Here is a 23,661-nt window from a genome sequence, read left to right as displayed (position 1 = left end):
CTAGCTGGCAGACCAGGCTGGCAGTGCACACCTCAAATGGTGGAATGATGAGCAGACTACCAGCCACGCAAGCCTCTCCTTCCATGGATTCAGCCTGCTTCTGCTTGCCGGGGTGTACTACATGTAGGATACAGTGCCATGTTCTAGAGAGTATAAGATTTGAGAAAGGAGGGGGAACTCTCTCTCTGTGTGTGTGTGTGTGCCTGTGTGTTTGGTAATGCTTCCTTCCCTTCAAAAGAATATTTCCAAGTACATACGCTTTAATAGACAATATTAACCATTTATTCAGCACGAGGATGTAAGATGGTTTAATATTTCTTTTATAATGTTTGCGTTGTTCTGTATAATAATTAAGAAGAAGTTAAAGAAGAAAATACTATTTTGAATATGGGTCTTTATTACTCCTCAAACTCTTTCTTCTTCTTGCCGTTAAGTTGTTCTCATTTCTTCTTCTTCTTTCTCCCCTCTTCTCTATCTCTGTCTGTCAGTCTGTCTGTCTCTGTGCACATACACATATTCTGGGGAAGACGTGGACTTGGAAATAGGGAAAATTACACACAAGGGTACATGTGTAGGAACTTGTTATCAGTGTTCCTCTTGGGTGTTTTCCTGGGACTTTGGAAGAAGGCATGCCATTGTTCACATAGAGTATACACATATTTGAATTATCTTACAGCAACAATCCTATAAGGCAGGCAGTATTAGGATCACATTCTATGTAGAAAAACTAAGATTGGGAGAAGTTAAGCCACTTGCCAGGGGGATTGCACACTACCAAGTGATGGAGCCTGCATGCGAACCCTGAGTTTTTAAATCAAAAACTCCAAACTCTTGCTCTTCCCTGCAGTTTTTCTGAGGGGCAGTGGCAGTTAACTTGGGTATACCGAGCTGGCACTGTTTTATTAGTCTTAGCAGCAACTTGTCCCCTTTGGAGCCTGGGTGTTTTGCATAGCCCTGTCCTCTGTGGCATCCCTAGCCCTGCTTCCATAGCCAGGCAAAGGAACAAGGGAATGAACGTTAAATGAACTCCCCAAAGGGCAGTCACCAGGAGTCAATAGGTATTTGCTTTATTCTATTTGTTTAATTTAGAACAAAACAAAACAAAAAGCGTTCCCCGTCTCTGGGTCCAAGGACGTAGCCTCAGCTTTAACAACAGTGGTTCCCATGAATAATGAAAGAGTTTCCAAATTGTCTGAAAACAACCATGACATCAAAAAGACAACCAAATGAAACTCAGGTGTTTGCTTCCCCTCCGCATCCTCCAAGCATCTTCTTTCTCCAAGGCCTTGCTTCTCCCAGTGCTGCCTGTGAACCAGCGGTGGCCTCGCCATCACCTGGGCACTTGTTAGGCAGAACCTGGACCTCATCCCTGTTCCTAGACCTGCTGGAGCAGAGTCTGCATTTTAATAATGTCCCCAAGTGACTTGTACATTACAGTGGCAGAAGCATACTCTGAAGAAAGAGGAAGACTTACCTCCCACCCAGGGCCAGCTCTAGGATGGGATAAGTGAGTCACTGGCCGAGAGGGTGTCAAGAAAAGCAGTAATCAACAAAAGTAATATTTTAAAAATGAAGGTCAAGTGCCATGTCTCACGCCTGTAACATCCCAGCACTTTGGGAGGCCAAGGCGGGTGGATCACTTGAGGCCAGGAGTTTGAAACCAGCCTGGCTAACATGGCAAAACCCCATCTCTACTATATATATATATATATATATATATAGAATAGCTGGGTGTGTTGGCTTATGCCTATAATCCCAGATACTTGGGAGGCTGAGGCACAAGAATCACTTGAGGAGGTAATAGTTGTAGTGAGCCAAGATCATGCCATTGTACTCCAGCCTGGATGACAGAGGGAGACACTGTCTCAAATAAATAAGTAAATAAACTAATTAATTAATTAAATAAAATGTAACTGGACAATTTCAATCTTCTCCCTTCTGGATTTTTGGGGGAAAGGAGGGCAGGGAAAGTTGATGGGGTCTAGGTTTCTTGTTTTCTCTAAATATTCTGAATTTTCAGCAAGTGAAATTACATTGAGTTGTTTCCACTTTGGTCCACATACTTATATATGATTGGATTTTCAATAACTGGTTATACACACACACAAAAATGTAGTGTTATAACCTAAGCATTTATTCTGCAAGGTCAGTTCACCTGGCCAACACAGATCACACTAATGATGATGATAATGATCAAGGTAGGTAGCCCTTATTAAGAGCTTGCTATGTGCTAAGCAAATTGCGTGAATTAACTCATTTAATTTCTACATGAAACCCTACCTGGGAGGCACACTCTAATCTCCATCTTAGCAGTGAAGTGATGGAAGTATGCAGAGGGTGGGTAACTGGTTTAAGATTATCCAGCTAATAACTAGAACAGGTAGGATCAGGCAACTTTCCCAGAGCCTCCTCTCTTTGCTACTTTACAATATACAATATAATAGTGTAAAATAAGTTTACATTGTACTTGAAGTTCTAAAGCAATCAAATGCATCCTTTTTTTTCAATATATGTGTATTCCATTGCCAAGTGTCTTTCTATTCTGAAAAATCTATCCCTTTAAATATTTTAAGTTAAAAATGCTTCCTAAAACAATAAGAGTAATAGATGATGGCAGTTGCTTTTAAAAAATGTCCATACAATTTTGGCCGCCAATTTTAAAATTTGGACAAGGAGATGCTGTTAGTTCAAGGAAGACAAATAGTACATGGTCCTCCCTTTTGGATTGGGACCCTGCCGTGGGCTGGGGGTACTGTGAGCCTGGTGGGCACGATGTGATCTTGCCCCTGCCCGACTTGGCTTCTTCTCTGCCTGTTTTGCAGCAGCCTCTGCACTTGCCTCTCTTGCTTGTGTCTGTGTGGATCTCATTAGCAGGGGGTGTGTGTCTCACTACAGTGGCTCATTCACAGGGCTGTTGGCAGTGCCAGGGATCAGGAGCCGCCTCTCCGGCTGTCCAGAACAAAGCTGGGCCGAGCCCTCTCACAGTCCTGTGGCCCTTGGTGTCCCCACACGAGATGTCCCGAGATTGAAGAGAGAAGGTGCCTCTGGGCGATGGCATCACCAAGGCTGGAATCTGCCTCTCAAGGAAGTCCCTCCGCGGCCAGCTGCTGCACCGTGACCTTCGTGATGGTGGAGTGAGTAGGCACTGGAATTAATAAGCCTGGCCTCTCCATCTGCCAGCCTGAATGCAGGTGCCAGTTACTACTGCCCAGCACAGATGAGGGACGGGAACGGTGGTGCATAGATCCCGGCAAAGGGGATCGGCTTTTGTGGACACAAGCTTGAGGTTGGCAGTGCCGTTTTATTTATGCCCTGTCCCTGCTGCAACAGCTGCCGCCTCTGTATGCCTTCACGCTTTCTGTACTTTCGGCTCGGGTTGTGATCTTCCTTTGATGCGGGGTTTGTTTTTATTCCAGCCTGGTTGCTGCTGCCAGAGTCATGGCTCAACGGCTTGGCCTGAACTGTTGATCCGAATGTCAGGAGTTTCTAAAAGTTTGTTCTGGTCTATCTTTGAGAGAAATAGCATGGACTGGATCCCATCACCAGATTGTGGTGTCTAGGGACACGCGCTTGGGGCACTATTTCCATCTTCTGTCTTTGTCTGATCTCCTCCTCATTAAATCTTCCTGGGTCTGTGGAGCTGACTACCAATTGGTGCCTGACCTAGTTACAGAGAGTCACTACGTAACCCCTTACTCATCATCATAAACGGATCATAACGGTTTGTTCATTGTGATTCTAAGTGGACTCTGCTATTTTAGAGTCATTTCTCCCTTTTTGGAGTTTGTGCATACGGGCGCATGTGCATCTGTTTATGCATGCATGTGTGTATGTACGTGTGTGTGTGTGTGTGTTGTGCAGCTGCCTAAATGAAGCTGGCATTTTCTGTTGCTATGTGGGGACTCTGCTTTTGGAAAACACTTCTGTGGTGTTGTATGGAATCGTTAATGGGCTTGCTGGTTTCCTTGCCTTGACCTCCTTTTATTTTCCACCGGGAGCACTTTCTCTCAAGCACAGGTTCTCACATTTTCTGCTCAGGGTGTCAGCCCTGTGGCCGCTCTTCTGCCAAAGGGCACCAGGGAGTTCCTCAAAGGACCTTTTGAACCGTTTATTCAATGAATGAAGAGTTCAGTCGGACAGTGACGAGGACGGCACATACCTCTGATTGGTCCCTGCCTCAGAATTGCTGGAGCATGACTCATGCATTTGGCTTTTGCCTCTGCTGATCTCACAAGCCATGTGGGAGGCTGGTTTTTTCCAGCGATCTCCCAGAGTCTGTGACTTTTTCATCACCATTTTCCCTTGCATTTCGAAAAATACCCTCCCTGAACAAACTGTGCTTATCAAGTAATAACAAATTCTTTTTCCTATTTTTGATTGTTCATTTGTATCTATTTTCCAATCAGAGCTTCTAATTAGTATGAGTTAATCAGAGTTAACATTTGTTTATTTACTGAGCACCTCTGTGTGTCTGACCCACACCAGGTGCTGGCAATAGGAAAGTGAACAAAATTCAGTCTTAGCAGGGATTTCCAATGCATCATAATATTGCTGTTAATTTACTTTAATTTGGGTAAAATTTATTGCTCACCCATGGTGTGTTTGGGGTTGTGCAAGTGCCTTATGTATACCCCTCCTTTAATCTTCAGGGGCAACCCTATGAGTTTGGCATTAGAGATACCATATTTTAGGTGTGGAGACTGAAACGTATACAGTTGAGTTGAGTCACTCACTCAAAGTCACACATATGATTACAGGGTAGAGGCGGGATTTGAACCCTGGATTCTTGGACTCCAAAACTTCCCTCATGGAGATTAGAGTCACTGGCTCCGTGCATTCCTTCCTCCACTCTCCTACTGGATAGGTATTTGCTTTTGTGGGCATGAGGAGTGCTCTATGTTCTCTCTACGTTCCGTGGCTTCTGGTTTAGTGCCTGAAAATCCTGAGTACACATGAATTTGTTGCCCTATGAAATAAGGGATCATCTAGCTTTCTAAGATACTAAACTTACTTACCTCTTGATTGCTTAAATGGGGAAAGTGAGGCTCTGAATGCAAAGGAATTTGCCCACAGTCACGCAGTGGCATCGTCTGGACTTAAACTCAGCAATTCTGATCTACAGGCTGGTGGGGTTATTGGCTAATTTATTCTGAGTATGGGAGCCAATCTCGAGTTCTTCTGGGAAATTCTGTCCAGGGTTGAGGTCAGAGCAGCCAAAATTAGACACAATGCAAGCTCATGAGAGACGAGGGTCTAATCTTGTTCATCGCTATGTCCCTGGTCCCCAGGACAGTCCTATGGTGTAGTTGGTAGTCAACTGGTATGTGCTGAAGGAATCAACTGGATGAAATGAAAGGGGCTTCCACGGAAAACCTTCTCAGGTTCATGCTACAGGTTTAGTAGTTGCTTGCCTTTCTTCTTGGGTTGTCTTAACCCCAGAGAGTATTTTAGACTCAAATTGATGGTATCAATATTTAATTTGACACTTCGATGATTCAGTCATTTGGTATTGTAAAACTATTTGCCTGTTTCTATTTTGGAATAAATTGGCTTATTCTTTGGGCATCTCTGGGCAGAGTAGTTTTTCCTGGCTATATAAGAAAGAGGATGTTTAGGTATTGCTATCGGTACCCCAACTCACTTTGGATGTGGCCGGCTCAGGTATCTATGCGCGAAAAAGGTACTCGATGTGACATGAAGTGATGACAAGATTAAAAGGTGTTTCCAGAACAGACAATACATTAACCATTCTATTAGAAATGAAGAAGAAGAGAGGAAATAATTCACCCATAATTCATTAACTCTGACTCATAAACTGTCCTTATTTTCTTCTTCCTCCTACTATTCAAATTAGTCAGAAATATTTTTACATTATTGTAATCGGAATCGAGATTTGACATCATAGTGAGCCATGTTGAAATAGTCCCAAAGTATTTTCCCATGTTTCTTTGTAAGTCACAGCATTGCGACTTTGGGGAAAGCCTGCGATTCCATGTACGATGTGTATCGTGTTTTACTTAAACATTCTCCTATTACAACAAGGTGATTGTAACTTTATGGGAACATAAAAAAGCGTTTCTTGTTGGCAATCTGGGTGAAATTTAATGAGACTGTTCAAAGAATTGCAATACCTACAAGGTCCTTTGCTTCAAGTGAGTTACTCCCTTTGGAGTCAGCCTAATGCCCTGCTTTCCTAATAATATAAGAATACTTAAAACATGCATAGGGAAACATAGAATTGGTACCAGAATTCTTTTTGTTCTCATTCTATTTTTTATAATTTGAATAATTAAGATGACATCGAAAGCAAGGATCTTTCTTAACTGCTCGGAGCATTTTTCTTATTTCTGAATTTTCTTATTTCTGAAAATGGGTGGCATTTATCTGAAATACAAAACAACAACGTCCATAAAAAATGTTGAAAAAATTAAAACGAATGGCTTAGAAATGCTAACCTGGTCTTTAGTGTTTCTTCAGGAAAAAAAACAAACACTAGCAAAGCAGTAAACTGTTCGAGTAAATCCATCTGCTCACTTTCAGGTCAAACCTGTTAGGATTAGTTCTTTAATGAGGTTACAGGGTTTTGGGCTATGTGTCTGCAGAAATGATCTGGTAATGAGCTGACTTAGAAAAGAAGGTTGAGGGAGTTTTCATTAAGTCGGTTTGCATCATAATTTGGCAAGGTCACTGGAGAGAGTCTTCTTTAGGCCACTAAAAATAGACAGTCTCATAGATCCAATCATGCCGTCATCTCTCCTTTTTTTTTTTTTTTCCTCTGTAGTCATGTCTTATTTTGGTAGCTCTCTTCATTCTTGTCACCCACCTGTCTCCTTTGGAACCTTGCAATTACTTTGCATAAGACACTGCATCCTTGTGTGCTGAGGAAGAGAGGAAAGGCAGGACATTTAAAGCCCCTCACTCACCTGATTACTTAATCTCCCAATTTCCCTTCCTCCCTCCTTCCCTCTTTCCCTTCCTCCTTCCCTTCTTCTCTCATTTCCTTCCTTTCCTCCTTTTCCTTCTTTCTCCCTTTCTCCCTGTCTTTATGCCCCTCTCTCCCTCCTTCTCTCTTCCCCTCTTCCTTCCTCCTTCCCTCTCTCCCTTTCACCCTTCCTCCTTTTCTCCCTCCCTCCCTCCCTCCTTCCTCCCTCCCTCCCTTTTCTCCTCTCTCCCTTACTCCCTTTCTTCCCTCCTTCTTCTCTTCTCCTTTCTTCTTCCCTCCCTCCTCTTTCTCTGTCTCACCTTTACATAGGTCCCAATTCTATGTGTCAGTGTGCATACAAATACTTGATATACAATTATTTAAAAAGTAATAATAATGAATGAATGAATGGTCAGAGCTACAAAGAAGACAAAATTCTTGAGAGAATGGTGGGGCTAGAAAGACTTCTGCTTCCCTTGAAAGCATACTTCGCTACTATTTTAATATCTCCTTCTTTCACACTCTTGTACCCACCCCCACTGCCAAATATGTGCTCTACTTACTTTGTGTATGTGTTCTATCTATGACTTATCATCTGTCTGTGGTGGCATGCATCTGCCCGTATCTAAACATATACATCTGTTCAGAGTGAGGTTCTGTAAAAATTCAGAGGACTCATTTAACTCCTCGATTCATAGTTTTTGTTTTCTTCTCCTGTCGATTTCTTGAATGTCATGCAGATTTTGGTAAAGAAAATCTTACCCTAACCTCTACAGCATATAACATGGCTAAAGTAGAGCTTCTGTGGATTAAACAGAAGAAAAGAGAAAGTTGTAGGAATCCCTAAAATCCTCCCTCCAACTCTCCCCATCCCAACTCAGCCCCTGCAGCAACCTTTGGGATACCCAGGAATACGAGTCTTTGCCAAGAACGGTTAGTAAAATCATTACATTAGATCACTGCCAAGTTTTCATTTGGCTCTTACATCCCATGATTTGTGATGTCTCTCAAACTTTAAGTCTGGGTCTCTGTGTTTATGGTTTGCAGCAAATGCAGATGGTTCTGAAGTAGGTACCACAGGAGCTATAAACACGATGCAGAAGAGGTTTTCTGCTTTTCATAACCTCGCAGGGACTGGAGAAGCAGGCAAAAAATAGTTGGGAAAATGATTTCTTAAAAACAACAAAATGTTCCAAGACATAAGAACAAAATGACTGATAAAGGTTGTTGTAAGTCATAGGTGTTGCCTCTCATTTCATCAAATAGTTACTGAGCATCAGCTGCCTGCTGGGCATTGTGTTAGTTTAAAGGAATCCTAAGAAGACATGATCTCCTCTCTGTTTTATTAACCTTTAAAAATTTTCTTTGTGTAAGTTATCTAATTCTTTGCTGCTCATTTTTCTGTTTACTTTTTAACTCTACCAGAGGCTGAATACTCTATTAAAAAGAGCAATCTTAGCTTTTTGGTACCCAGGGATTTGACTGATGCCTGGCACATAGTAGATGCTCAAGAAACATTTGCTCACAGAATTACACTGTGGCATCATCTCCACCACCAATCACAGTGGTTGGCGGAGATGAAGCCACAGTCACAGTGTAAGCTTGTGTGTGTGTGTGTGTGTGTGTGTGTGTGTGTGTGTGTGTGTGTGTAGTTGGGAAGGTGGACTGTCAGGAGGTGATATTTGGCCAAGACCTTGAAAGACAAGGATAAGTCTGTGAAAAGGGAAGAGGAAGAGACATTTTGTTCAGAGGCAAACGTAGGAATGAAGGAAGCAGAGTGAAACAATATGGTAAGTTGAGGCAAATAATGATTCCTAGAAGGAGCTTCCCCAGGTGAAGCCAAAGACCAGCTGAGGCTCACTAATGAAGAGCTTTTCCTGAGGTCAGAGTGTGGTGGTGGTTAGGAGAGGACGCTCTGGAGTCGGACTGCCTGGATGTGAATCCCTACAAACAAGGCAGGTGACATCAATCACTCACCCTCTCCATCTTGGATTTCTCCACTTTCAAATAGGGGTTACTTATGTGGCACTCAACTTTAGCACAGTACCTGGAACAAAGCAGGCTTGGTTATTGATAAAAGTAGAGGAGGCCAATCCAAGGACACCTTGAAGGTTTTGCAACCAGGAGTGGCATGAGCAGGCCCCTGGTAGAGTGCGCCTGTGGCAGCCATGTGAAGGATGTGCTGGCTTTCAAGTCCTCCTGGCAGAAAGAGGCTGTTGAGTCTATTCCTCTCTCTCCTTCCCTCACCTGCGTGGGCCGGTGCTGCTGTTCTAAGCTGCTCAATAATTTTCTTTCCACTATGTTTAAGAATATTGCTTTGGGCCGGGTGCGGTGGCTCACATCTGTAATCCCAGCACTTTGGGAGGCTGAGGTGGGTGGATCACGAGGTCAAGAGATCGAGACCATCCTGGCCAAAATGGTGAAACCCAATCTCTACTAAAAATATAAAAATTAGCTGGACATGGTGGCACACACCTGTAGACCCCACTACTGGGGATGCTGGGGCAGGAGAATCACTTGAACTCAGGAGGCAGAGGTTGCAGTGAGCCAAGATCATACCACTGTACTCCAGCCTGGCAACAGATTAAGACTCCATCAAAAAAAAAATGTTGCTTTATGCCTTGCACAGGGTTGTCTCTGTGAGAACCAATGAGATAAATAGCATGCTGGGATCATTACCCGGAGTGGCTGCAATCCAGCTGAGGACCACTTTTATCTTCATGGGTCCTGTGGTCCTGTGCCAGGTCATGTATCCCTGCCCCTTTTGTGGTTTAGCCCTTGCAACTAATATGACTTCTTAGCCCAAGCTTTGCATGTGACTTTCATTCAAATTATTTCATGCTGTTCTTTCTCCTTTTCACATTTTTAGCGTACAAAATAGTCTTATATATGTTTGTACTATATACACCTTTGTAGGTGGCCTGCAATTCTCTTTGGAATAAGACAGGGCATTGGTAATATGCATGGCATGAGTCATAGGGAGGGGTATGAGGTGGCGAATGGGTTGGGTGAGTCTTCAACCTAGTTTCTTCATGAAGACCTACTTTCCTGGAGGGCTTTAGACTCTGCTCCCTCCTCCACCACCATGTCGGAGCTGGCATTTGTCTCTCCCTGTCATTCCGAACTTCTCTGTCCTTGGAAGAGAACTGTGATTATTTTTTGTAGTTCTCTCACATAGCTGACCTGACATGCGATATTAATGAAGATGTGGTACAGAGACCCTGGGATGCTGGAGGCAGGGTCTGGGGCGATTAGATGTTGTAGGCTCTGCTCCTCTCCCACGTCCCCCTTGGGCCCCTGTCTCCCTGTCCATAAAATAATTGTGGTGCCGTGGATCCATATTTCCCACTCCTCAGTCATTCAGCTTTTGTCTTCTCTAATATCTGAGTACCACTCATATTGTCATTTACTTAATATTTTCTTTTGACTCCTTCTACTTTCTGCTATTTTAAAAATATTTTTGGAGAAAATTATATTGCTCTCATGTCTGGCAAGCCAGTATCTCTTGTCATAAATATGAGGCAGCCCCCCAAAAAGCAGATATAATTAAAAGGAAACAACATAATTGAATCCTCTCTGAGCCTGAGGCTGTCTTGTCTTTGTTAAAAAAAAAAATTTGTTCAGGAATCACTGCAAACAGAGACTTTCTCTTTGCTGACATCAGGACTGAAAAAGAATTGAAAAGGTACTTCTGTATTTCCCCCATTCATTGTCATTGAAAGCTAGTAATCTAGTAATTCGTTGGGCCCCTGTTGTGTTAGGTATTGCACTAATTTCTTTATGTTGAGTCTTTGTAACAGAATCCTGATATTTTGATGATGATATTGACTTATGTTTAGTGAACAGTAAATTTGTGTCAGAAACAATAGCGTTATGTACACATACAATCACCTCTGTGCTGACCACCCATGTGTGAGGGGTTATAGTGCTCTGACGAGTCCTAGAGGCCCAAACAGGAAGCAGCTTGCAGCTGCATCTCATACCAGAGTCTTTCTAATTCCACAGCTTGGGCTCTTGCCTTGCTGGGGGGCATGCCCACTTGGTTTGGCTCCTAGATGGGGTCCCCTGGGCCTTCTCTGATGACCATTTTGACTCTGAAAACCTGGCTGTGCCTACACATCACCATGAGAGCCAAAGGTGACCCATCCCTGGTCCCCAGGGTCTTCTGCATAGGCAATGTCCTCTTGAAGATGGCCACATCATGGTATTGGATTTGGTCCATGAAATCACCAACTCGTGTTGAATACTAGAGAAATATCAGCTCTTAGCTCTGTGTTTTCCAGAGCGTGGTAGGAACACTGATGGAGGGAGGTGGGATGCTTTTAGCCAGGGGAACTGATTGTTCCCATTACAATGCTCTGTAATTTCAAAGTAGGAAAGACTCTTACTCCCTATCAAATCCATCCTGGTACCCAATGCCAACATTTATTTATTTACTGGATAAGGAATGTGACTGAAATGTTTCCAAATATGAATGATCAACTTGTGAATAGTATATACACATGTGCGTGTGTGTGTGTGTGTGTGTGTGTGTACTAACATACATATAGATACTATGATATATCTCTATATATGGAACATTTGCAGATATAAAAGCCAAGGACGCATTTTAAAAACCTGTTTAGAAAGCCAGCCTCCTTGCCTCTTGGTCTTTTGGCTAAGATCAAGTGTAGAAAACCAGGCTCATTTTCTTGATGGAGGCCATAAGATAAAGAATTCACAAATGAATATTGTAGAAGAAGACCTCCCCAAGCCTCTGATCCACTGATTTGCAGACAAACAGAACCATTTTTCTGTCATTTCCATACTCGTGATCCAAGCACAGTCTGGTAAGATGACCGGGCTCCACATAGCTGTTGACAATTATTTTTTTCTCTTTATAGTTCCTAACTATGGAGTTAGTAAAAGTAAACATCCAATATTTAAAAAAAAATGAAAAGAAATAAAACAGTAAATGCATCCTTGGGGATGTGTGTTTGTGTGTGTGTGTGTGCAGGCACATTTACATCTAAAGCACACACACATATGACTTACAAACAAATCAAGGTGGAACAGCCTACGTAAAGCTTCCTATGAAAATAATACATTTTCGATATTGACAAATAATTTCTCCCATTCTTCAAGAATGTCAAAATTTGTGCATAGCAATGAAGAATGTCCTTCCACCAATAAAAAGCAGCAAATGCAAACTGAAACATTTAATGGCCTGATTCCCCTGCCGACCCTGAGTGAATCCAGTGCACTTAATGAGGTGTGATGAGGATGTAGAGCATCCGCTGGACTCTCTGTGGCTCACGTCAGCCCCTCTGTGGCCAAATTCAAATTTGTGCCGGAAGAAAATCAGTCTCCATTCACTGCAGGCCTTCCAAAGCACTTGCAAATAGGTGAGACCACTATGTCCGGAATTCAGTTTTTTATTTACTAAGTTGTTGGTTTGAGAGCTCTTTTGAAGCATTCAGTTTGTGCTTTTGTCTACCTGATTATAAAGTGGACAGGAAAACATACATGCTTCTTATCCCTGTGGAGTTAATAGACAAGAAGAGTTTGCACAGCTTGTATCTTCAGAGTAAGTGCCTAAGAAGAGGTAAATAACAAAATGGCATGTTTTTCTTAACCTAATTTTACATTGCAAAAGGATAGTACCACTTAATTTTGAGAAACCTTATTTTGTTTCTTTCTGAGTATAATGGCCCCAGAGGGAACTCTCTCCTATTATATCATAAATCAGGCATATTACTATGGACAATGCAGTTTACTTTTCTTACTATGAAAAGATAGCAGGCTGTGACTATTTCTGACACACAACAAAAACTGCAGTGTGTGTGTGTGTTTGTGTGTGTGTTTACACGCGCGGTACTTCTCTGACTTTGTGAATATGAAGATTTGCATACTCCAGAAACTTGCAAACAAGCAGATTTCTTGGTTATCTGCAAGTTGCCCAGATTTGATAAAATGTTAGACTGTCTCAGGCCTTGGGTGTGGTTAAAGGTCTTTGTAGTTCTTCCCTATGTTCATGGGTTCTCCTTCATAGTTGGTTTCTGCTTTTTCTGGATAGTTAGGTAGCCTGTAAAGTGATGTAGTCCTTAGTCATGTTTCTTTTGAAGCATTGGACTACTTTCCTAATTTAGTGCCCTATTTTATAGCCAAAGACTGCGGTAGAGTATAGTTGTTGGGTGAATTGCTATAGATTCAAACTGCCTGTGTCCAAGTCTTGGCTTCACTGGTGAGTGGTTTTGTGATTGAGGGCAACTTTACTCAGTCTTTTTCTCCTCCAATTTCCTAGTGTGAAATAAAGAAAAAGCACAGTACCTGACTTACAAGATTGTCATAAGACGAAATTGTATGTTGTAGGAAGGTACTTAGCCCAGGATCTGGTCCGTTGGAAATTCTCAATAAATTTTAGCAGTCATCATTGCCTGTTTGGATTAAGTTGTGTCTGTGGAACATTCAGCCCCTGGGGATAGAGAAATGCTGAGAGTTAGCATCATGTGTATACAATTGCATTCATGCCTTAAATCTCCAAAGATGATTAAATGCTTCATTTGGCATGTGAAGTATTTAGAAAATATTGATCACACTTTTTCAAACTTAATACTTGCACAAACACAGGCATTTAATGCCAGTCAGAAAATACCTGCTGGTTTCCCAGTCTTTTCTTGTTAATAGCCAATTATTTGCAAAAGGATAGCCTACTTTACTGATTTTAAATATTAAAATATTATAGAAAACAAACCAAACAGTGCCACGTTGCATTTATCAAAGCTGAATAATTTGTGCCAAGTGAGTACATTATTATAGTCCTTGAAAACAAATTACAAATTATACCTGTCATTTGACATCAAGTAGATAAAAGGCAATAGATATTTTCAATCTTTTAAATTAAAAAATGTATATATAAGTTTGTGGTCGTTCTTTGTTTAACTACTACCATTCGTTTATTTCTCCAACAGTCTAGCCCTGAGGAGGATTAGCAGCGTATCAACCTGGGCCAGATAAAACTGAGCATAATATGTGATTTCTGTACTCAAATAGCTCACAGTTTAGTTGGATACAAAGTTGGGAGGACCAAATAGCCATAAGTAACAAAGATCTCTAATTGCGGGAGAAATAAAAAAGCACTATGTGACACTAAAAAAATCCTGAGGCCCTCTGAGTTTATACTAGGTACTGAGGAGAATTTCCATCAAAGTCACATTAACAGTAAATGGAAGAAGAGATCAGATGCAGAGAAGCACAGAGGTGCACAGCCTGCCAGGCCTAGGAACAGCAGCACTTACTGAAGCAGGAGGTAAGATGGGCAGATGAGACTGGTGACAGATAGGAGATAGATGGATAAGCTGTGTTAATAAATAAGGAGTGTGAGCATCTCCTGATTTGATAGGAAACCATTTAGAATTTTGTCATTTTTTTAAAATGTAAAAAACGCCATTCTTCTAGTTGATGGCTTCTATCGAGAAGGGAATTTCTGTTTGATCATGTGCATTACTTTCAAATGTTTATATATTTATCCATACATGACAAGGAGACAGATAAGTAAAATAAAGTCAGCTACAGAAGAAGAGGTTAAGGTCATTCTGAAGCATATGTAATTGTGTGCATGCTGGTTGCTTTGCTCACCCTAGTAATTCTTTTGAAAACTTTACATACTGACCGTATGGACACCCTTAAAACTTTCTGGCAGCATGCTTATATTTATTTTTGTCTTCTCACCTCCATCTAAGAAAAGCAAGTTTAAAAAGTAAATTGCTAGCATTTTAGACAGAAATAAAATATATACTCCTGGGAAAAGTGTTTTCATTTTCCTTCTATTCTAGCTGTTCTCAAGTTGTTAATAATATAAATAGTCTCTCTCCCTACATGTAACTTTTATAGTGGCTGTGCTTAGATATTTCCCTTATTCCAACTTTTATTCCTCTTTATTCAGTAGCGAAATCATCATGGCAGAGTGGGAAGGGAAGAGTCTTTGGAGCAAGGGAAATCTAGATTGGAATTCCCACTCTGCTACTAATTAGCTTGGTTATCTTGGGCAAGTTCTTTCACTTCTCTAGGTTCTAATTTCCTCCTCTTTCAGGAGGTAGAAATAAAATTTCTAGTGTTATGGGGAAGAGTCATTTTTATAAAACGCATGTAGAAGCAGCACCACAATAGTACCAGTGGCATGTAGTAGGTGGTACACCCAGTACTGCTGCTGATACTATGTTAAAAGGAGAAAGTGAAGCTACATAATTTGGGCAAGATATACGGATAAAATGTAGTGAGTAGGGAGGTTTGCTCATATGCTAGATGACTGTTTGTTTATTCATTTCCCAAAGATATGACAAAGGCTGTGAATATTTATTTAGTTCTGCTCCCAATAGCCCTTCTAATAGGGAATTATTTGGGTACAACGAAAGACATTTGTAAATGCGGCTGATAAGACCGGCATTGGACAAGGACTGTTTTGTTGGACACAAGAATTCTATTGTCCCTGGCTTCAGTTGTCAAGTGCCCGGGGAACCCAGAATTTATGGTGGCAGCACAATGGGCCTTTCAGGGCCCAGGGAAAGAGCTGTGAGATCCTGCTCCCTGGCTTTTCAAGGCCTCTAGTCTTTTTATCAGGCCTGGACAATGCTGGATTCAGCGGCTGCCTGAGCCTCCTGACCGTCCATTGGCCGTCAGGTATTGTGCAGTAATTACCATGGTGACAATGGACTCTCTCTCTACGCTCGTCCATCGGCACTTTGGAAAATGGTGAAGGTTGTCACTTTGCATTAGGTGCCTCTGAAAGCATGGCTTACTTAGAAAAACTACCAAATAGAAATGAAGATAATAACAGTAAGAGTTTGATTTAAAAGGCCACTGTGTCAAATCTGTTTGGAGCTCAGAAACTCTTTATGGACGTTTTCTTGTAATTACAGATAGACATTGGGCATCACCCTCTGTACAGGCAGTAAGGAGCCAGGCTTGGAGGTTTTGCAGGAAGGGATGAGCAGAGGGCAGCTGGCATCCCTTAACCACACGGTGGGAGCAGAAGCTGAGTCCAGGAACCTTGAGGGATCTCTAAATTTCTTTGAGACGCAGTTTTGTCATCTGAAAAAAGAATAAGATACAAAATTCTTATACATTAATATTAATTACATTTTATAAGATTGTATGTTAATATTTATGCACATATCAATATTGGTTCTGTGTAAATGCTTACACATCTATCACAGCAGTTTTTGAATAGCAAATATTCAATAAACAGTAAAATGTTTAATCATGCAGAATCATAGAAGCACAATATATCTTTTCATAACCACAACTGTTGATTATTGAGTGCATGTGAAGTGTTGCATGTGTTATGATTATTCTCCACAATCATTCTCTAAAATAATTGTTATTATCCCCATTTTATAGTGAGGAAACTGTCTCAGAAAGTTCTTGCTTGCCCAAAGTCAAACTAGCTTAGAGGAGGAAAAGTTTAGTTTTAAGTCTTGTTCTCTCACATGCAATAGCTTCCTGCTTCTCCCATTTTTCAAAAAAAATTCATGATCTATAATCCTATCTTACAAAATATGCTTTACCATATGGTTTTGGAACTTTGGCAATAACAGGAAAGAAAAACACCCAATGGAGATTATTAATTGAGTTTAATCATCCCTTCAACAATGTCAGAAACATATGATGCTCAAAAAAGGAAGAGCCCCCATCTGCAGACACCAAGGGATGACTGCATATATGTGGCCCCTTCTCCTGTCTGCACAGAGCAATGTCAGCAAAGCAAACTGGTATTTCTAGACCACTGGAAAAGTGAAAAAGTGGATGCTCGTTGTTCAACTTCTTCGCCAAATGAAAGTTTTAAAAACCTAACATTTAGCTTGTTTATACAATAGTAATATGTAAACATTTAATTATAGTTTTCTTTAATCAATTATGTTCCAAAATATCTAAAATTTCCCATTGTGTGTGTGTGTGTGTGTTTTGTTTTTTGTTTTTTGTTTTTTATTTTTATAGAGGGACTCACTTTGTCACCCAGGCTGGGTGCAATCTTGGCTCACTGCAGTCTCAACCTCCCAGGCACAAACGATCCTTAAGTGTCAGCTCCTCAAGTAGCTGGGATTACAGGCATCTGCCACCATCCCCAGCTAATTTTTTATGTTTTGCCATATTTTCCAGGGTAGTCTTGAGCTCCTGAGCTCATGTGATCCTCCTGCCTCGGCCTCCCAAATTGCTGGGATACAGGCATGAGCCACCGCAACTGGTCCTCCCATTGTGTTTTTGCAAAAAGAAGAAATCATCTGTAGTCGCACCCCACAGGAATAGGCATGATTTGCCCTGGGGAGTGGGTCTCCCTGTGGGTTCTTAAACCTGGGGAAAAAGGAGTGGATTTAGTGATCCAACCCAGTTATGCTACTTCCTTGCTTTATGCACTTGGGCATTTGCCATTCAGCCTCAGTTTCTCCATCTATAAAATGGAGCTGTCACCATCTCCTCAGGCTGTGCTGCTCCTTTCAATGGCAACTCTTTCCATTGTAATGCAGAACCTAAAAGAGAGAAAGCGGCAAAAGGAAGGACATGGCTCTGCAGGTACCGAGCCTTCCACACAATCAAAGCTCAGCAAAAGGGAGCTGCCACCATCACAGGTGCATCCTCCTCTGACTTTCTTCCTTGATTTTGGTATGCTTGCCGAGTATATCCTTTATCCCACTTTATACACTCTGGCTTCACAGTGTTCTTTTTCCTGGTTTCTCAGTCTCTCTGAAATAGTATATGGCATGTAGTGTTCTGAGCCCCTAAGAGGCTTAGTGCTGTGGGCAGCCAAGCGCAATAATGGAGGGGCTGATAGGCAACAATGGCTCTGTACTTGAAGACAGCCCGTGATGGTATGCAGAGCCGGGGAGATGACAGAGAGAGGTGCCGAGAGTAAGTAGGAAGTGGGTGCAGCAAGGCTGGAGTGTAGTTTCCTGGCTCAGAAGGGGACACAGGATTCCAAGTCTGGGGGAGTCATGAGCTGTGGGGAAGATGAAGGAAAATGAACATTCCAGCCATGAAGACCAATGCAGAGAATGCAGAAACAGATGAGCTACCATAGCCCACACAGCCGTCTTACCTCCATCAACTATGCTAGAAGCATAAAGAACAACTTGGATTTCATACATTCGTTTTTTTTTTCTTTTGTAAGAGACATGATATAATTGTATACCAAAAATTTTCGCAGAATCCACAGTCCCTCTTTCTCAAATGCCTGCAGTGATTAGAATTCATACACTATTCTCCATCTATTTTTGCTTTTCTTCCAAAGCTTTTTTGATTGACTGCACAGGCTTTTGGTGAAAGGATTTCTACAGGAAACATTTTTGCAGGGAGGTAAAGAATGCAAGACAAAGTGGGGAGTTGAATCCGTTTTTTATAGATTTGAGAAGTAAACCTTTTTAAACACGCTGGGTACAGTAACAGCTGCATTATTATTATTATTACTATTTATTTATTTTTGAGATGGAGTCTTGCTCTTTTTGCCAGGCTGGAGGGCAGTGGCATGATCTCGGCTCACTGCAACCTCCATCTCCTGGATTCAAGCGATTCCCCTGCCTCAGCCTCCTGAGTAGCTGGGACTACAGGCACACGCCACCACACCCAGCTAACTTTTTTGTATTTTAGTAGAGACAGTGTTCCACTATGGCCAGGATGTTCTCGATCTCCTGACCTCACGATCCGCCCGCCTCGGCCTCCCAAAGTGCTGGGATTACAAGCGTGAGCCACTGTGCCCAGCAAGAGCTGCATTATAAACAGAAGACTAGAGAAGGAAAGCAGAAGGTACATGGACTATGAAGTCAGCACTGCTAGATTTCAGTCCTACCCTGGGCATTATTGGCTATACACTTTCAGCAAGAGTCTTACCTTTTTGTGTTGTAGAGTGAGATGGCGTTCATAATACTCAGGATGGTTTTATGTGTTTAAAGATAATTCATCGGTGAGACACATTGCAAATATCTTTTCCACCCTTGTTTATAACATTCCAGTTATCTTTCTATTGCTGAGTAACTTGCCATACTAACATTTAGTGGCTTATAACAACTATTTATTACTATCATCTATTATAGTTCTGAGGGTTGAGCAAATTCATTTAGGTATTCTTATTTATTCTTTCCTGCCGTGTAGTCAGATGGCCGGAGTTATACGAAGCTTTGAACGGATTAGGTGTCCAAGATGACATTTTTAGTCACCTGTCTGGCACCTCAGCTTGGAAGGCTGAAAGAGCTGGAGATGGATTGATACCTCTTTCTCCATCCATGCAGCTTCTCCACCTGGCTGACTGGAGCTTTCTCACAGCATGGTAATATCGAGTATTTGAACTTTTGACATGGCAGCCAACTTCTCCTAGAACAAGCTTTCAAAGAGCACAAGATAGGTTACAGGGTTCCTGCATTAGTTAGCTTGTGCTGCTGTAACAAAATATCGCAGATTTGGTGGTTTAAAGCACAGACCTTTATTTCCCAAAGTCCTGGAGACCAGTAGATTCAGTTCCTGGTGAGGGTCTTCTTCATGGTTTGCAGACGAGACTCCTCTCACTGTGTCTTCACATGGCAGAAACAAAGAGAGAGCTCTGCTTTCTTTGCCTTTTCTTGAGGGAGTCCAATCCCTCATGACTCTGCCCTCATGAACTCATCTAAACCTAATTACCTCCCAAAGGCCCCACCTCTGAATACCATCACATTGTGGGTTAGTGCTTTAACATGTGAATTTTGGAGAACAAAAACATTCAGTCCATAACATTCCACTCCTAATCCTGCAAAATCCATGTCCTTGCATTCAAAATACGTTCACTCTATACCAGCAGCCTCTAAAATCTTAACTTGTTTCAGCATAAACGCTGAGGTCTAAAATCCAAATTCTCATCTAAATAAGTATGGGTGAGACTCAGGGTACTGTTCATCCTGGGGCAACGTTTGTCTGCAGCTGTGAACCTGTGAAATCAGATAAATTATGTGCTTCCAAAATAGAGTGGTGGGGCAGGTGGAGGATAGGCATTCCCTTTCTGAAAGGGAGAAATTGGAGAAACGAAAGTAGTAATGGGTTCCAAGCAAGTTTACATAAAAAGGCAAATACCGCTGAATCTTAAGTCTCAAGAATAATTTTCTTTGGTTCCATGATCCAACTTTTGGACTCACCAGTGTGGAGGTTCCTCTCCTGTGGTTCATATAGTATCACTTCTGCTATTTCATTGTTATGCAGAGCCAGCTCATATTTCCATATAAGGAGACTGCGCAAGAGCATGCCTATCAGAGGATCTGGCTTATTGGGCATTTTTGGAGAGTGGCTGCAGCATGTAACGTGGTTGACAAGCAGGGTCCTTCCTCATCTGTATGCACTGTGTGAACTGCTGCAGGTAGCATTTCTTCCATGACTCCCTGTGCCTCCGGGAATAACTTCAGTGTTACTCTTTCCTGAGTAACATTTGGAGAAATAGCACACAAGAGGACAGCTTTATTGTTCATCATTCTACAGTCACCAAAACCAGGCTCTCTGAACAAATTTTAGTAGATCTAAGGTCCATCCACAGTCCTTCACTAAAAAGGGCTTTTGTTTGCCTGTTTGTTGTTTTGGAGAAGGCTTTGTGTAGAATATTAGATGGAAGAAAATTCAGACAAGAAAAGAGATTTGGAAAGAAATGAAGTCAATTCAAAGAAATAAGCTGTTTAAGCCCCTAACACAGGCTGAGTTGATCCTAGAAGGTAGAAGCCTAGAGATGAAGGACATTCAAGAACTCCTTTATGCTGTTGTGTTAGGGAAGCTATGCCAGCTGGCACCTTTCTTGGTTCAGTGCCTCAGTTTTTAAAGATGACAGCTGTTTAGACACTCCATATTCTTTTCTTTATTCACTCAACAAATATGCATTGAACAGATGCTCTGGGCTAGGAAATGTGTTAGACATTTTGGGAGATAGGAAGATGAATCAGACCAGAATCCAGGCAGAACACAGCCTCCACACAGAAAGTCCAGAATGTGGTGGTGTGGGTGGGGGAAATGCAATCTTGAAAAGAGTTGCAACCCTGTCAGCCCAATGCCCCCGTCTGCCGGCATGGGGACTGCATCTCCTATCACCAGCACCGCTACTGCTACTCTTCATCCTTGAGCCGATTGTTCGTGAGAATCTGTCGACACCAGAACAGTGCTCTCACTTTAAGAAGGAAGACATTGCTTTGGCATTGGAACATAGGGTCTATTAGAAATGGGCTCTAAGTCTTCATACCGTCCCCCATCAGTGTTCACATACATTGCAAGAGCAAATGTATGTGAATTATACAGCATGTTGTAAGAAGTTGTGTGTAGGATTGCTGTTACCATTGTTATCAAAGTACTAAATGCACATATGGTTAATCACACTATCCAGTGGTACTTATAAATACATGACAGGGTTTTCTCACTTTTCACATAATTTTAGTAATTTGTTTATCTCTCTCTTTGCACACCTGCATTGTTATCTTCTAAGAGAAAAGTCCGTTTTATGCAACTGTGTTTAATAGTGTATCACTTGGTCAATTCATGCCACCACTAGGTCACTAATGATCCTTTCACTTTTTGCAGAAATCACTGTGTTTTCGGCTCAGTGGCCCTGTGACATTCCTTCCAGTTGTCAGTTGTTGAGTGACCAATCAGATGGGTGGAGTGTGTTACAGAAATTGGCAGCAAGTATCCAATGGGTGAAGATGGTAAGATGGACTAACATTACTGAACAATTCACATGTTACTATGTATATCAAGATGGAAATTATGTCATTGGTCCGTCTCTCAAATGTGGCTTGATTTGGACCTTCACTAAAGGCAAAAGTAGAATCTGAGAGGGAGAGAAAGGCCTACCTTTTTTGGTATTGAGGAATGTGATTATTCAGTGTTGATGTCATCGGATTCTCTTTATTGAACACTATTATGTGCTAGTAATAGTAAGATCTGAAGGAGAAAGAAGGAACCAAAGGGACTATAATTCTTTGGCAAGGATTTGGCTGAACAGGTCAACTAAGATGATTGCCATGTTGCTTTTTCTTCCCCTTTCCTTTTGAAAATAAAGTCTTAAAATGAGAACAAGGTAGCTTATATCCCACAAGGAAATGAGATTGCTAGGAGGCTGAACCTTTTAGACTTCAAATGACAGGGCCCTCCATCATGAGCCAGGAGGCCTGATTCCAACCCCCAGACCCAACTCTGCTATTCACTGTCTATGCTATGAGATTAATGCTCCATTTACTGGGCCACCAGGGTGGCTGGACCTAGGATTTCTAACAGTTCTTATATTTTAGGATTCTATAATCCATTTACCTTCTCCATCTGCTGAGTGGTAACTGGAGCAATTTTCATAAGACACATCTAAATATCCAGATAGAAATTTGAGAATTAATTCTACCAGTGTGACTTTCCACTCTTGGGGAATCTAGACCTCCTTATCCAAGTGTCTATGGCTCATCTCCACGTGGATGTCCAGTGGATGCTTTAACTACATATGTCAAATCCAGGTATTTCCTGGGTCCCACATTTCTCTAATAGTATCAAAATTCACTCAGAATAGAAACATAGGCCAGCTACTTTAAGCCTCTCAACCTCTCATCTCCAATAGCAGTTAATTCCTCTTGATTCCTATTCATTCTATTCTCTGCCTATCTCTGAAATAGTTTTGTTTATCTCTATCCCTACTGCCACCATTCAAATGCAAGTCAAGCCTTCTTTCTCCAATATTACTGAAATTGTTACCTAATAGGTCTTTTTGCCTCCAAGGTTATTTCTCACTCATCAGCTTCAACGTGATCCACCATCTATACACATCCTGAACAATGTCCTTAAATCTATACATTATGTTTCTTTCCCATTTATTCCCTTTCAATGATAGAGATAAGCTTTTCTTAACAAGCTTCTAGGATCCTTTAATGAGAAGGGGTACTGTTTTGCTGTCCAGATTTATCTCTCAGCTGCTATTCCCTATCCACCCTGCCTGTATTATATATATCCACTCTAGGATCTCCTCATAGGGCACAGCCATTTTTTCCCCAAAGCTTCATAATCTCTCTCCACTCATAAGGTCTCTTAAGGAATTTTATATCTTAGCTTGGACTTCACTATCTCTAAGGAGCTTTTATAATAGCCTAAGATTACCTGGACAATATTTTAGCAGCCAGGGATTACACCATTTACTGTGATTTCTACATTGGACTGTAATTGTCTATTTAGTGGTCTGTCTTCCCAGTTAGACCTAGAGATTTTTGAGGACAGGACTTATTTGGGGCCACTGTGCTCCCAGTTGTAAGTACTGTATCTGGGCCAAAGTATGCACTTAGTAAGTACTTATTAAGCAAATGAATAGGGACCCTCAGTATATTTTTAATTAAATGTGAGGAAGGTGGACTAAGGTGACTACACAGAGAAAAGTGATAATAACAGCAGCTAACAGGATTTGCATGCTTATTATAAGTCAGGTATCTAAGGATGTTAAAGGTTATCACTCCCCTTAATCCTTGCAAAAGCCTTATGTCGTAGGTATTATTAATATCCAACATTTTATAAATAAGAAAACTCAATCTTGGAAAATGTGTTAGTCTGTTTTCACACTGCTATAGATAACTTCCCTGAAACTGGTAATGCATAAATGAAAGAGGTTTAATTGACTCACAGTTCTGCATGGTTGGGGAGGCCTCAGAAAACTTACAATCGTGGCGGAAGGAGAAGCAGGCATCTTCTTCACGAGGTGGCAGAAGAGAGAAGAGAAGCACGTGTGAAGGGAGGAGAGGCCC

At 41.6% G+C, this 23,661-nt stretch overlaps 1 protein-coding gene across 1 annotated transcript in view; it reads left to right on the top strand.

Annotated features, from left to right (window-relative positions):
• Window positions 1–23,661, top strand: part of LOC105728043 (uncharacterized) — a gene marked incomplete at its 5' end in the record, with an annotated part of 112,378 nt that overhangs the window by 43,198 nt on the left and 45,519 nt on the right. The window contains one exon of the mRNA XM_064382968.1: window positions 21,470–21,594. Coding sequence (XP_064239038.1) covers window positions 21,470–21,594 — 125 coding nt within the window. The remainder of the gene's footprint in view (window positions 1–21,469; window positions 21,595–23,661) is intronic.

This window comes from Aotus nancymaae, unplaced genomic scaffold (genome assembly GCF_030222135.1).
Source record: "Aotus nancymaae isolate 86718 unplaced genomic scaffold, 86718_ANA_hifiasm-v0.15.2.pri h1tg000030l, whole genome shotgun sequence".
NCBI lineage: Eukaryota > Metazoa > Chordata > Mammalia > Primates > Aotidae > Aotus > Aotus nancymaae.
The sequence above is the reverse complement of the archived record's forward strand: the minus strand, read 5'-3'. Positions and strand labels throughout refer to the sequence as shown.